A 12,963-nucleotide genomic window follows, 5' to 3' on the forward strand; every position below is an offset into this window, starting at 1 on the left:
CTTTTTGTTCTAGAATTACCATTTTCACTTAGAAGCAAATTTATTTCTTTTTTGTTCTCCGGTTGGGTGTTTTTTGCTTCTTCATATTTCAAATCATTGATTTGATTCTTAGGATCCTCTAGTCTATTGTTGAATCCTTGTATATTATTCTTTATTTCAGTCAGTGTGTGTTTAATTTCTGGCTGGTCTTTTTTCATACTCCTTAAAATTCTCACCAAATTTCTCCAAGGTTTCTAGAAGATTTTTGAGTAATCTTATAACCGTGGTTTTGAACTCTATATCTAGTATTTTGTTTTCATCCATTTCTTTCATGTGTGAAACACCCTTATGGGGTAGGACTTGCTTCAGTAGGGCTTTGGTGCTAAGTCTGCTCCTTGAGTGTGTCTCTTATGGATGTGAAGAGTTGTAATCCATTAAGGAGGTGCAAGGTCAGGCACTGTCTGGGGCTGCCCTACAGGGCTACAGAGACATCTGCAGATTCCTCCTCTTTGTATGGGGTTTGGAAGTCCCAGACGAGGCCCAGCTGTGAAACAAGGCCGCTGCTGCTGCCAGGTAGTGGGCCTTCTTTTGGAATCTCTGGGGCTCTCTGACCTAGCTGCAGTTTGTTTTAGGCAAAAGGACAGGCCATTCATATGCAAAAGTCGATGAGTACAGCTTGGATGGGGTTGTAAATTGGTGGGGCAGGGTGTCTGGGAATCACCAGGGGGGAGCAAAAAGCAATGGCTTCCCTGAACCAGAGAAGTCCCTGGTTCTCCGTGTCCTGCCCACCCATGCAGGAGCAATGAATGCTGCAAGCACCTCTAAGAGTAAGACGCCCTCACGTTATTAAGATTAATCCTTAAATTTGGGTGACTTTCCTTTACATAAGAAATACCAAAACAGGACATGAACAACTACTAACTACTTAATAAGAATGCCAATAGATCTTCCCAAGTATGTTTCCTAAAGTACATAACATAGCTTAAATATCAAAAGACTTGTGTATTATTGCTTACTAGAATTGAGTTAATATCCCAAAGACCTGAATCATTATATTCCTGAGAGTTTCTAGTATATTTTGTTTCCTCTACAACATTTTATTCAGGATATTTTTTACAAACACATTCTGATGTAAACTCCTGGCTAGATTGTATTTCCTAGCAGTTGTAAATGTTTCGTAATGCAGAACCCCAAAAGTAGAGTAATAGAGCTCAACAGAAATACGTACGTTAGACATTTAGACATTTTTAAGTGGTATTAGTGATTTCTAATGCCTATTTTAAAACCATTCTACTCCTCCAGAGGCTACACAACTTCCATCAAACTTAGTAACAAAAAAGAGAAATGCCTCAAAGTACTCAACATATCAACATAACTCCTACATACTTCAGAAAATGCAAAAACAATTGTTCAATGAACAGGCACAATATGATTTGTGTAGTTTTGACAATTTCTAAACTAAGTTTTAATCATAAAAATTCTGTAATATAAAAATCTAAATAAATGTTAACATCAAAACCTCCAATGTATCATGTATAACTAAAGAAATATGAGTTCTTATCCTTATTAAAATACCCAGCTGCCCATAAAAAAGTGAGTAATGTTTTCTAACCTTTCAAAATCTCCTTGCCTTGTAAACTTGGACAGCCTATACACAGCCCAGTTATTAAGCTGTTTAGAGGTCATTCCTCTTCCATTATCTATCACTGCAACAGCAGGTTTTCCTTGTGTTTCATCAAAATGCTATAAAGTAAAACAAGTTCAAAAAGACAGAAAAAGTCAAATCAATATTAAAAACATGAAAAGTTAAATATAGGAAAATGATTCAATGGGCTCACTCATACATTTCTGGTGGAATTATAAATTAATACAACTTTCTTAAGGGTACTTCAGCTGTATAAATCAAAAGTCTTAGAAGTCTTCATGTCCTTTAATCCAGAAATTTCATTTCTTATATTTACCTTGATGAATTAATCAGAGATGCATACAAAGACTTATAAGGATGTTTATCCTCTCAGCATTGCTTACAATGGCTAAAACACAGAAAAAAACCTAAATATGCAATAATAGTAGGCTGATTTATATTATATTATACTAGAGGCCCAGTGCATAAAATTCGTGCACGGATAGGGTTCCTAGGGGCTGCTGGCTGCCGGACAGGGCCTCCCTTCCCCGGCTGCAGGCCGCCAACCAGGGCCTTCCTTCATTCCATGCACCCCCTGGTGGTCAGCGCACATCATAGCGAGCGAATGAACTCCCAGTCGAACTCCCGAGGGGACACTTTGCATATTAGGCTTTTATATAGATTTTATACTATAATATATTTTATATCATAGCCAATAAACTAACCTGCAGCAATGGTATATTATATTGCATAATATTCATGATATGGCAATATTCTTACTGTTGAAGTAAAGAAGATCACAAACAACAAAATGTATACTATAATCACACATATGCACAGAAAAAAGGGCATGTGAAAATTTTAACATTAGATGAAGAGATATCAGATAATTATTTCTTTATTTTTTACTTTTTCCCCAATTAACTTGTACTACTTTTATAAAAGGAAAAGCTGAATTGCTTAATAGTATTCTTTTCTTACCAATTTGATCTGTATTTTTCTAATCCCAGTGTTACGAGAAGTAGCAGACAATGAATTGTCAATTAATTCTGCAAGAGCAAATGCTGGAAAAGAATGAGAAAACATTACTGCTTTAATTTTCCCTTCCAAATACTTCATATAAAATTTCATAGAAGAAATTATGAAGTACCTTCAGTCATCACTTTTATTTCCAAAATAACAAGAATTACAAGTATTATCCTGATCCTAATGATGCAATACATAATTAAAGGCATCATCACCAATCACCACCAGCATAAAAAAGCAGTCATCAATCAGTACTTATATGGCATTATATTGCATGAGTCAGCCAACCACGATTCCTGACCTCACAGAGTTAATAATCTAAAGACAGACATACACACATAAGGGACAGAAGACTTTTACAATAAAAATCCAATAGTAAGTACTCTGTGGTATGTAATCACATCATGAAGAAGTCTAATGTAAATACATACAGAGTTATGGCGGCAAGTATAAAGCGACTCTAAATGTGTGTATTAATAGCTAATTTAGATATAGAAATCTTATGATAGCAACCTGTCAAGCAGCAGAACATGTCTGGTTAACTGACACAGAACTGCTATTGATTTCCTACTATACAACCAACTGGATGTTCCATGATCAGTGGCTCTGCTTTGTTCCAAATATTCTTTCTTCAAGGTCACTACTCAAATTATTTCTCACTTTTATTTCCTTTATTAGAAAAAAGAGCGTAGCAAATGACTTACAGGACGGCTATGTTTATAAATTAGCTAGAAGTAAGATATGTATAAGGATCTGGTTAAGGGTAATAACTTTAAAAAATGATGCCGAAACCGGTTTGGCTCAGTGGATAGAGCGTCGGCCTGCGGACTGAAAGGTCCCAGGTTCGATTCCGGTCAAGGGCATGTACCTTGGTTGCGGGCACATCCCTAGTGGGGAGTGTGCAGGAGGCAGCTGATCGATGTTTCTCTCTCATTGATGTTTCTAACTATCTCTCTCCTTTCCTCTCTGTAAAAACTCAATAAAATATAAAAAAAAAAAATGGAAAAGGAACACTGTAGGAAATGGGAAGAAAAAAGAAAGTTAAGAGTAATTTGGAAGAAAGAAATGAATACAATTTAGTACTTGATTATAAATAAAAGAAGAAAAAAAAGAAAAAAATCCAAGACAGTTTTGGGTGTTTGCTCCAGAACACTGTACAATTGGTCATATTTCCCATAAAGAGAAAATTTAGAGGGAGGAAAGAAAAATTCAGTTTTGGAGGCAATGCTCTACCACTATATCAAGTTCAATGAGTACAGGTGCTCCAAAGGGAGTTGGAGCAGATATCGCACTTAATTGGGAGAATAAAGATAGCTACAGATATTTTTGCTCTACTGACATAGAATAGTTAAAGCTTGGATCAGTAGTTAAAAGAAAAGCATAAAAAGAAAAGATCAGCATGACCTGAAGAGATGTCCACCATAAAGAATAACCCGAGGTAACACCAAAGGCAAAGGAAAGAAAATCAGAGAAAGACCCAGGAATCTATATTAATAAAAGCATAATATGCTAATTAGACTGGACAGCCAAACGACCTTCCAGACGACCTTCTGGATGAAGTTGGGGCTGTGAGGGAAGCCTGGGTCCTGGGTGCCTGCTGGCGGCCAGAGGGAAGCCCAGGTCCCGGGTGCCAAAGGGAAGCTGGTGACGGCAGCTGGGGGAAAGAAGGCCTACTCTTGCACGAATTTCATTCATTGACCTCTAGTATAATATAAAGTGACAAAAATCAAAGCAAGAGTTTAAACAGTGAGATTCCCTGCTTATTCATATAATGATGATAGGAATGAAAACTGGTTAAAACCAATCTGTATAGTAATTAATCTCTATCAAAAGTCATAGAAATGAATATTTCTATTGACTCCATGATTGTACATTTAGAAATTGATCCCCCGAGAAAGAATTTAAGGACCCACTATTTGCCAGGCATTGTGCTGTGAACTGAACACAGACAAAAATCCAGTTCTAGTGGAGTTAACATTCTAGTGAAGAAAGGTGGGAAATCAAATATAATTATAATAAATAAGAAAATTATTTAACATCTTAGAAGGTAATATATGCTATGGAGAATAAAAAGACCAGAGAAGAGAGATAAAGAACAGTAAGGCATAGAGGGAACATAGTTACAATTTTAAATAGGGTGATCAAAGTAAGTTTTGCTAGGAAGATAACATGTAAACAAGACTTGAATGGGGCGAGGGAATGTGACAGGGGCTAGCTGGTGAAAGAGTATACCAAGCAAAGGGCCCTAAGCTGAGAATAAAGCTGTCACCAGAGTGGAATGAACAAGCAAGAGGAGCTGTGAAAACAAAGGTAATACGATAGTGCCTCAGACCTAGTATGGAAATGATGAGAAATAGTCATTTCTAGATAAATACAGAAAACAGTGCCAACAGGATTTTCTGACAGATTGAATGAAATGTATGAACAAAGGACAATCAATTTGATTTTTGACTTTAGCAACTAAAAGGACAGAGCAATGATCACTTTGAATAGGAAAACTATGTAGTAATAGGATTTAGTGAACAGATGAGGGTTCTCATCTTAGATATTCTAGTGGAGATGCCACATGGACAATTGCTGGATAGACAAAATTTGGAATAAGGCTATCATTATTATCAATTTTTAACTAAAAATGACCATTTCTCACAACCTCCATTTGAGGGTCATTGACATAAAAAATGGTATACTCTTTAGAGCCACAAGATTGGATGGGATCACTGAGTGAAGAAATAAGAGGAGATAACAAGACTAAGGGCTAAGCCCTGAGGCACTTATTTCAACATTAAGTAGGTGGGGAGATGTGTCAATTATACCTCAGAAAGTAAAAAACAAAAAAAGGTAGCGAAAGAGGAAAAGAGAGAGGGCAGTCAGTGGTAGAAAGAAAATAGAGTGTGATCTCTCAAAATCCAAGTGAAAATTATATTAAGGAGGAAGAAGTGATAAACTATCCTATATAATACGCGAATGATCGTTACGTAACGACCAACCTCGTAACAACTGGATCACGGATTAGCAGGAGGTGGGGCAGCGAGCTACAAGCAGGCAGTGGAGAGCTACAGGAGGCATCAGGGCAGCAAGCTATGAGGGAGGGTGGGCGAGGGGAGCTACAGGAGGTCGGTAGCAAGCTACTGGTGCACGCATTTTGTGCAGGGCTACTAGTGTCAAATGATGCCTTGAGTAAAACCAGAGCTGAAAATTTGATCACTGGATTTAGTGACTGATAACCTTAAAAGAGTAAGTACATGATAGTGAATAGGAGAGAATGGGAGGAGAGGTACGGTTAATAGTGAAGACAGTCAACTCTTTTGAGAGGTTTTGCTGTAAACAGAAGCAAAAATCTGGGCAGTGGCTGGTGGGATAAGATTATGATGTTTTTAAGAATGGAGAAATAAGAGTATTTTTTGTATGAAAGGAACAATGTCAGAGATAATATTAGTTGCACTTAAGGTAAGGATGTGCACAATGATTTAGTCATAAGAATATTCAGTCATTTGTAATTAAAAAACACTAAAATAACCTAAATGTCTAATAATAGAACACTGTTCAGTATATTATTATCTAAGTAGCGTTTAACCACTAAAAACAAATATATATTTGACATTGTTAAAGATGTTCATTTTATTTTAAACAAAAAAGTAGGTTAAAATAGCATAAATCATATAAAACCACTAAAATAGAAAAAACAAACAACATGAAAAGATCTGAAGCGATACATACCAAAGTATTAATGGTATTTATATATGGGTAGAAAAGATATGGATACTCTTTATGTTCTTTTTGCTTATCTATGTTTTCTAATTCCCTACAAACTATAATCCCTATACAATAAAACTATTTTCAATAAGGAAGTTTATAATGAATATCTAAGTAGTATTAAACACATTAGAAGGGTCCAAAAAGAAAAAATTCTGTAAGTTAACTAAGATCACTAGCAAACAACCCAAAGGTAGGATAAAAACTTGCGAGTGATAAAGATGAAAGGAAATAATAAAGAAATGAAATTAAGAAGACAAACCATTTACTCATGCAGTTCAACTACACAAATTTGCAAGGTAAAAACAACTGAGAGGTCTATAGAAGAGGAAGAATTAATCAAAGATTATACATGATATAGAGCAGTGGTTCCCAACGGTTTTTTTGCCATGACACACCTAAGCATCTCTAAAATCCTGAGGCCCCCCGCTGTGATATATAATTCTTATTATTTAAAAAGTGAATTCCTATTCACATGGTGGGAGTCTAAAAGGCCAATAACTTGGTCTAAACAAGCTTACAGAGAACATGGCATCCATGAAAGAGAAAAATAAAAGAATAGCTGAAGTACTGAGAAGAAATCACTAAGAAATTGGTAAAAAAAAAAAAAAAGAACAACAATATGAAATGATATGAAAAAATAGCAAATAAAGTTTCAAAACATTAATAATGGAGAACTGACATGCATAAATATGTCACAATATATATATATTTATATACTGTACAAGAGGCCCCTAGAACCAAAAAAATTCACTGTTAACTCATTCTCAAATTGCCCCACTTAAAAATCAAATTGCCCCCCCTGTGGGGCATGTGCCCCACACTGGGAACCACCTGGGAACCACTGAGATAGAAGAATGGGTAGAAACAAGATTTCTTATGAGTTGAGAAGGAATGAATTCTACAACTAGGTTAGTTTTAAAGGAGAGGTATCTTTACTCTGAAGTAAGATGACAGGTAGGAAAAGAATTATATTGTAATGAAGAATTTGAAGTAAGGAAGCTCACAATGACTTGTCACAGTCTCCTAAAAATTACAATGAGATACTTTTTTATTTTTATTTTTTTAAATATATTTTATTCATTTTTTACAGAGAGGAAGGGAGAGAGATAGAGAGTTAGAAACATCAATGAGAGAGAAACATCGATCAGCTGCCTCCTGCACATCTCCCACTGGGGATGTGCCCGCAACCCAGGCACATGCCCTTGACCGGAATCGAACCTGGGACCTTTCAGTCCGCAGGCCGACGCTCCATCCACTGAGCCAAACCGGTTTCGGCGAGATACTTTTTTAAAGTAAAGGAATGGAACAGGTAATAAGGGGATAAAGGAGAGTAATAGTTTAACAAAATTAGTATAAATGGAATACTTACGCAAAGGATTTTGTCCTTCACTTGCATAATACTCATACATGCCACTTTTAACCAGTGTGTCATAGTGAGGTAGGAATTCAATTCTTTCTTTTGTAGCCGTTAGTAGTAACTGGTCGACTGACTGTAGCAGGTATAGAGTAACTCCATCTTTAACAGTTTCATCTGTAATCAAAAGGTAGTATCTTAAGTGCAAAGCTAGAATCAGAAACACATGAATTTATAACTTTAAAAATCCAAACTGTATCTATTCTATGAAGTATCTTTAAAGATGATACAGGCAAACCCCCAAACAATGGCTCAATCTATAAATTCAGTTGTGTTTTGTTAAGAATATCAGTTAAATAGGCCCAAATACTTCCATGCATCTGAAACCCTCAATTTAGTAACTTAAATTATCACAGGAAATCAGATGGCGAACTACATTTGAGTGTTATCAACATGAAAGGAGAAGAGTGGTTAAATTCAAAAGGAAATCAGGCATGAAAACCTGGCAGGTCTTGCCCAACAAGTGTGGCTCAGTGGTTGAGCGATAACCTATGAACCAGGAGGTTATGGTTCAATTCCTGGTCAGGACACGTGCTCGGTCCCAGTGTGGGGCATGATTGATGATTCTCTCTCATCCTTGATGCATCTGTCTCTCTCTCCCTCTTCCTTCCTCTCTAGAAACAACAAAAATATATTAAAAAACAAACAAACAAAAAAGCTGGCAGGTCTTAGAATTCAATTGGGTAAAAAAAGATAATGGAAGAACCGAATCCAATTAGGAGAATTAGCTTCTTAAAGGCCCACATGGAAGGCCTGTGGCTAGCTGTTGGGCAAGGTCTCATCTTCTGTAGCCATAAATGATGTCAACTATTTTTCTATTACCTTGCTTGAAAAATATGACCTCTGTATAAACTGTGAACTTATAGACAGTTTCCTCCCCACACCAACAAAGTAACCAAAATCATCAACAGTTTTTTTGACGCTTATCTATGTAATCAAATAGCTATTGTTCTACAATATACTAGAGCAGCAGTCGCCAACCTTTTGGATCTCACGGACCACCAGTGGGTCCGAGGACCACCGGATGGCAACTGCTGTGCTATAGCATATTAAATATAAAAAGCATAAACTTAGCATTGCTTACCAAAATTATCACTGGTAATTTCTTTCCTACTTGTTGTTGTAATAACAAATTTTTCCTCAGGTGAAATGCCAAGTGTCTATCCAAAATAACAAATAAAATGAATTATTACACAAAGGAAATAAATGCACCAATCAAGTTTTTAAAAATATGAAAATACTAATAGTATATAATCTTGTAACAATTACTACATTTGTCTGTCATATTTTAAAATTTTGCCTTTTCATAATTAAGCACAAATCTATCTATAAATTATTTGCTTAACAAGGTTGTTTTTTCTGCTATTATATGCCAGCTAGGACGACAAGCGAATAATTGGGACATTTTAGAAAGGTTTCAACATCAGCAGACTCTTCCCAGACAAAAGACATTACTCTGAGTCAATATATAAGTAAACTTATTAACATAACACATGTTCACAACATTAAATATTGAAATAGGTAAAATAAAAGTACTAGAAGAAAATAGAGGTTAACATTTTATTTTATAACACTGAGGAAAAAATAGCCATGCTATGCAGGTTACCTGTATTAAAGACTCATTATATCTATTATAACCCTTCCCAAAAGAATAACTCTAAAATTTTAAGACAAATTATAAATTGAGGGATTAGGGGATTGGTTACAAGAAGAGACAGAGTTAGAATCCTTAGCGGAAAAAAAGCTTTCATAAATCAAGATGAAAATCAGCAGAGAAAAAGAGTGAAAAAACATGAATACAAGAACTCACGAATATACAGCCAATGAACACATAAAAAAATAAAACTTCACGACAAAACAAAAAATGGGAATTAGAAAAGTGAGTTAATGGTTTCATTAAAATTTTACATATCTTTAAAATGAAAATACAAAGGTTCTTTATAAAATTAACACCACAATGTACAAATAGAGAAAAGGCTGATTTCTGTTTCAGGTAATGAGGACTAGTTAACGTAGACCAACCTTACTATAGAAAACTACTAAAAAGTTCTAAACTAATAATACTCAAGAATTTAAAAACCCTTCGTCCAGCAGTTCTCAACCTGTGGGTCGCGACCCCTTTGGGGGTCGAACGACCCTTTCACACGGGTCGCCTAAGACCACTGGAAAACATCTATATAATTACATACTGTTTTTGTGATTAATCACTATGCTTTAATTATGTTCAATTTGTAACAATGAAAATACATATTAGCTGAAACTGGTTTGGCTCAGTGGATAGAGCATTGGCCTGTAGACTGAAGGGTCCCGGGTTCGATTCTGGTCAAGGGCATGTACCTTAGTTGCAGGCACATCCCCAGTGGGAGATGTGCAGGAGGCAGCTGATCGATGTTTCTCTCTCATCTATGTTTCTAACTCTCTATCTCTCTCCCTTCCTCTCTGTAAAAAATCAATAAAATATATTTTTAAAAAAAGAAAATACATACTGCATATCAGATATTTAGATTATAATTCATAACAGTAGCAAAATTACAGTTATGAAGCAGCAACGGAAATAATTTTATGGTTGGGGGTCACCACAACATGAAGAACTATATTAAAGGCTAAATTACACCATGAAAGAGCAGAAAAACCCAGAATGTGAAATACTATTTTTAAAAAAACTACTTGATTTCTTCAACAGATCAATGTCAGGAAAAACTAAAAAGAGACTGGGGGAAGAGTTTTGCTCAAATATTTTAAATTGTAGAAGATTAAGAAACAAAAAACCAAGTTCAATATGTGGACCCACTGGGATCCTGAATCAAACAAGTCAATATTAAAAAGGCATTACTGAGACAATGAGAGAAATCAATATATGGACTAAGCTATTAGATAATATTAAAAATGTTAATTTTGATGACGTGGTAATAGAAATGCCTGCTGAAGTACATAGGAATAAAGTGAACTAAGACCTGGAATGTGATACAAAAGACAAAAATGATTCTAGTGTGGTAAATACTTGGTAACTTTAATATGAGTGATGAGTATATTTAGGTTCATTATATTTCTACTAGAGGCCCAGTGCACAAAATTCGTGCACTGGGGGTGGGGGGGTCCCCTCAGCCTGGCCTGCGCCCTCTGTCAGTCAGGGACCCCTCGGCAGACATCCCTCTTGCTGTCTGGGACCCCTTGCTCCTTACCACCTGCCTGCTCACTGTTCCTTATTACTCAGCTTTCTGCTCCTTAGTGCTGCCACGGAGGCGGGAGAGGCTCCTGCCACTGCTGCTACACTCACCAGCCATGAGCCCAGCTTCTGGCTGAGCAGCGCTCCCCCTGTGGGAACACACTGACCACCAGGGGGCAGCTCCTGCGTTGAGCATGTGCCCCCTGGTGATCAGTGCACATCATAGCGACTGGTTGTCCTGATCGTTCTGCCATAATGGTGACTTAGGCTTTTATTATATAGACTAGAAGCCTGATGCACAAAGATTTGTGCAAGAATGGGCCTTCCTTCCCCTGGCTGCCAGCACTGCCTTCGCTCCGGCCCAGAGCCACCTTTCTGCCTTCCCATGCTGCCAGAGGCCCAGCGCGGCTGGGGTGGTGCAGAACGCCTGCGTCATAGCCATGGCAACGACGCAAGCGCCCCACCCCGCTCGGTGCCTGCATATGCAAATTAACCCGCCATCTTTGCTGGGTTGATTTGCATACTCACACCTAATTGGCTGGTGGGCATCACATAGGTACAGTCAATTTGCATCTTTGTCTTTTATTAGTGTAGATATATCTCTTTACATTATTTTTTGATTCCAGATATATCCTTCTCTCTCCATATTTTTTTTACCTAAAACCTAACTTATCAGGTGTAAACTATTCTTTCATGTATTTGCACTAACCTGGCCTTGATTACAAATATTCTTTCTCTCCCTTTCTCTGTATGAAAACAGGATAGCATGTTCTATTTGGGTGAGACTTTTAGTTAGGCTTTCTCACTTTTATTTTTTTTTAAATCCTCACCTGAGGATATTTTTTCAATTGATTTTTTTTTTTTAGAGAGAGTGGAGGGGAGGAAAGAAGGGGTGGAAAGAGAAAGAGAGAGAGAGAAACATCGATGTAAGACATATCCATTGGTTGCCTCCCACAAGTGCCCAAACTGGGGCAAGGATCAAGCCTGCAAACAAGGTACCTGCCCTTGACCAGGAATCGAACCTATGACCCTTCAGTCCATGGGCCGACACTCTAACCACAGAGCAAAACTGGCCAGGGCAATCACATCTTTTTCTGGATTAACTGTTAAAGTATATGAATCTACCTTTAACGAGTAGTATAGAGTACATGCCTTCCATGTCTTTAGGTCAGCTTCAAACTACCTGCTGCCCAACTTTTCCCCAAAGCTAATTTTGAGAAATATTTATGAGGAGCTAACTTGCAGTCCATAGAATCTTTCAAATACTTTAAATTTCACCCATGGATTAAGCCAGTCAGAAACTATATAGTTCAATGCATTGCTCTGAAACTGCAAACTGGCCTTTAAGATTGTGCTATGGCATTATATTTAGCTAGTGACCCAGTGCACAGATTCATGCACACTGAAAGGAAATTAATTAGAAAGTGGCCGGTGGGGCAGGACTAGGTGAGACAGGCTGGACACACCCTGGAACCAACCTTCTGCGATCCCTCCCTGGCCTCTGGGGTGGCACCGTGGCTCGAAAGGCGTCTGCGGAGTGAGCCAGGTCCCTCCAGCAGGTGGGGTCCCTTGGCCTGGTATGTGGGGATCGGGCCAAAACCAGCTTTCCAACATCCCACAAGGGGTCCTGGAGTGTAAGAGGGCACTCTGCAGAGTTGCTGCTGTACAGGGTGTGGAATGCAAACGCAAATGTGCAATAAACCAAATTCGGGGCTGACAGTGACTCAGTAACAACATAACACACGGCCGATGGTGGAATTGTGCAGCCCCACGAGGAATTGGGCTCCCTCCTCTCTGGTTTTGGGGTGCATCACCTGAGAACTGCAGCTTAGCAGCTCCTGAGTTGAGCGTCTGCCCCCAGGTGGTCAGTGCGCATCATAGCGACCAGTCAGACGGAGGGACACTTAGCATATTAGACTTTTATGAAACTCGTGCACTTGGGGGGGGGGTGCCTCAGCCTGGCCTGCACCCTCTCGCAGTCCAGGAATCCTTGGGGGA

At 37.9% G+C, this 12,963-nt stretch overlaps 1 protein-coding gene across 1 annotated transcript in view; it reads right to left on the reverse strand.

Moving 5' to 3' along the window:
* Positions 1-12,963, reverse strand: part of SMCHD1 (structural maintenance of chromosomes flexible hinge domain containing 1) — a 132,474-nt gene that overhangs the window by 114,996 nt on the left and 4,515 nt on the right. Inside the window, exons 2-5 of the mRNA XM_015562675.1 lie at positions 8,884-8,959; positions 7,755-7,916; positions 2,585-2,667; positions 1,592-1,722 (exon numbers count right to left, since the gene is read on the reverse strand). Of these exons, the coding sequence (XP_015418161.1) occupies positions 1,592-1,722; positions 2,585-2,667; positions 7,755-7,916; positions 8,884-8,959 (452 nt within the window). The remainder of the gene's footprint in view (positions 1-1,591; positions 1,723-2,584; positions 2,668-7,754; positions 7,917-8,883; positions 8,960-12,963) is intronic.

This window comes from Myotis davidii, unplaced genomic scaffold (genome assembly GCF_000327345.1).
Source record: "Myotis davidii unplaced genomic scaffold, ASM32734v1 scaffold96, whole genome shotgun sequence".
Classification (NCBI taxonomy): domain Eukaryota; kingdom Metazoa; phylum Chordata; class Mammalia; order Chiroptera; family Vespertilionidae; genus Myotis; species Myotis davidii.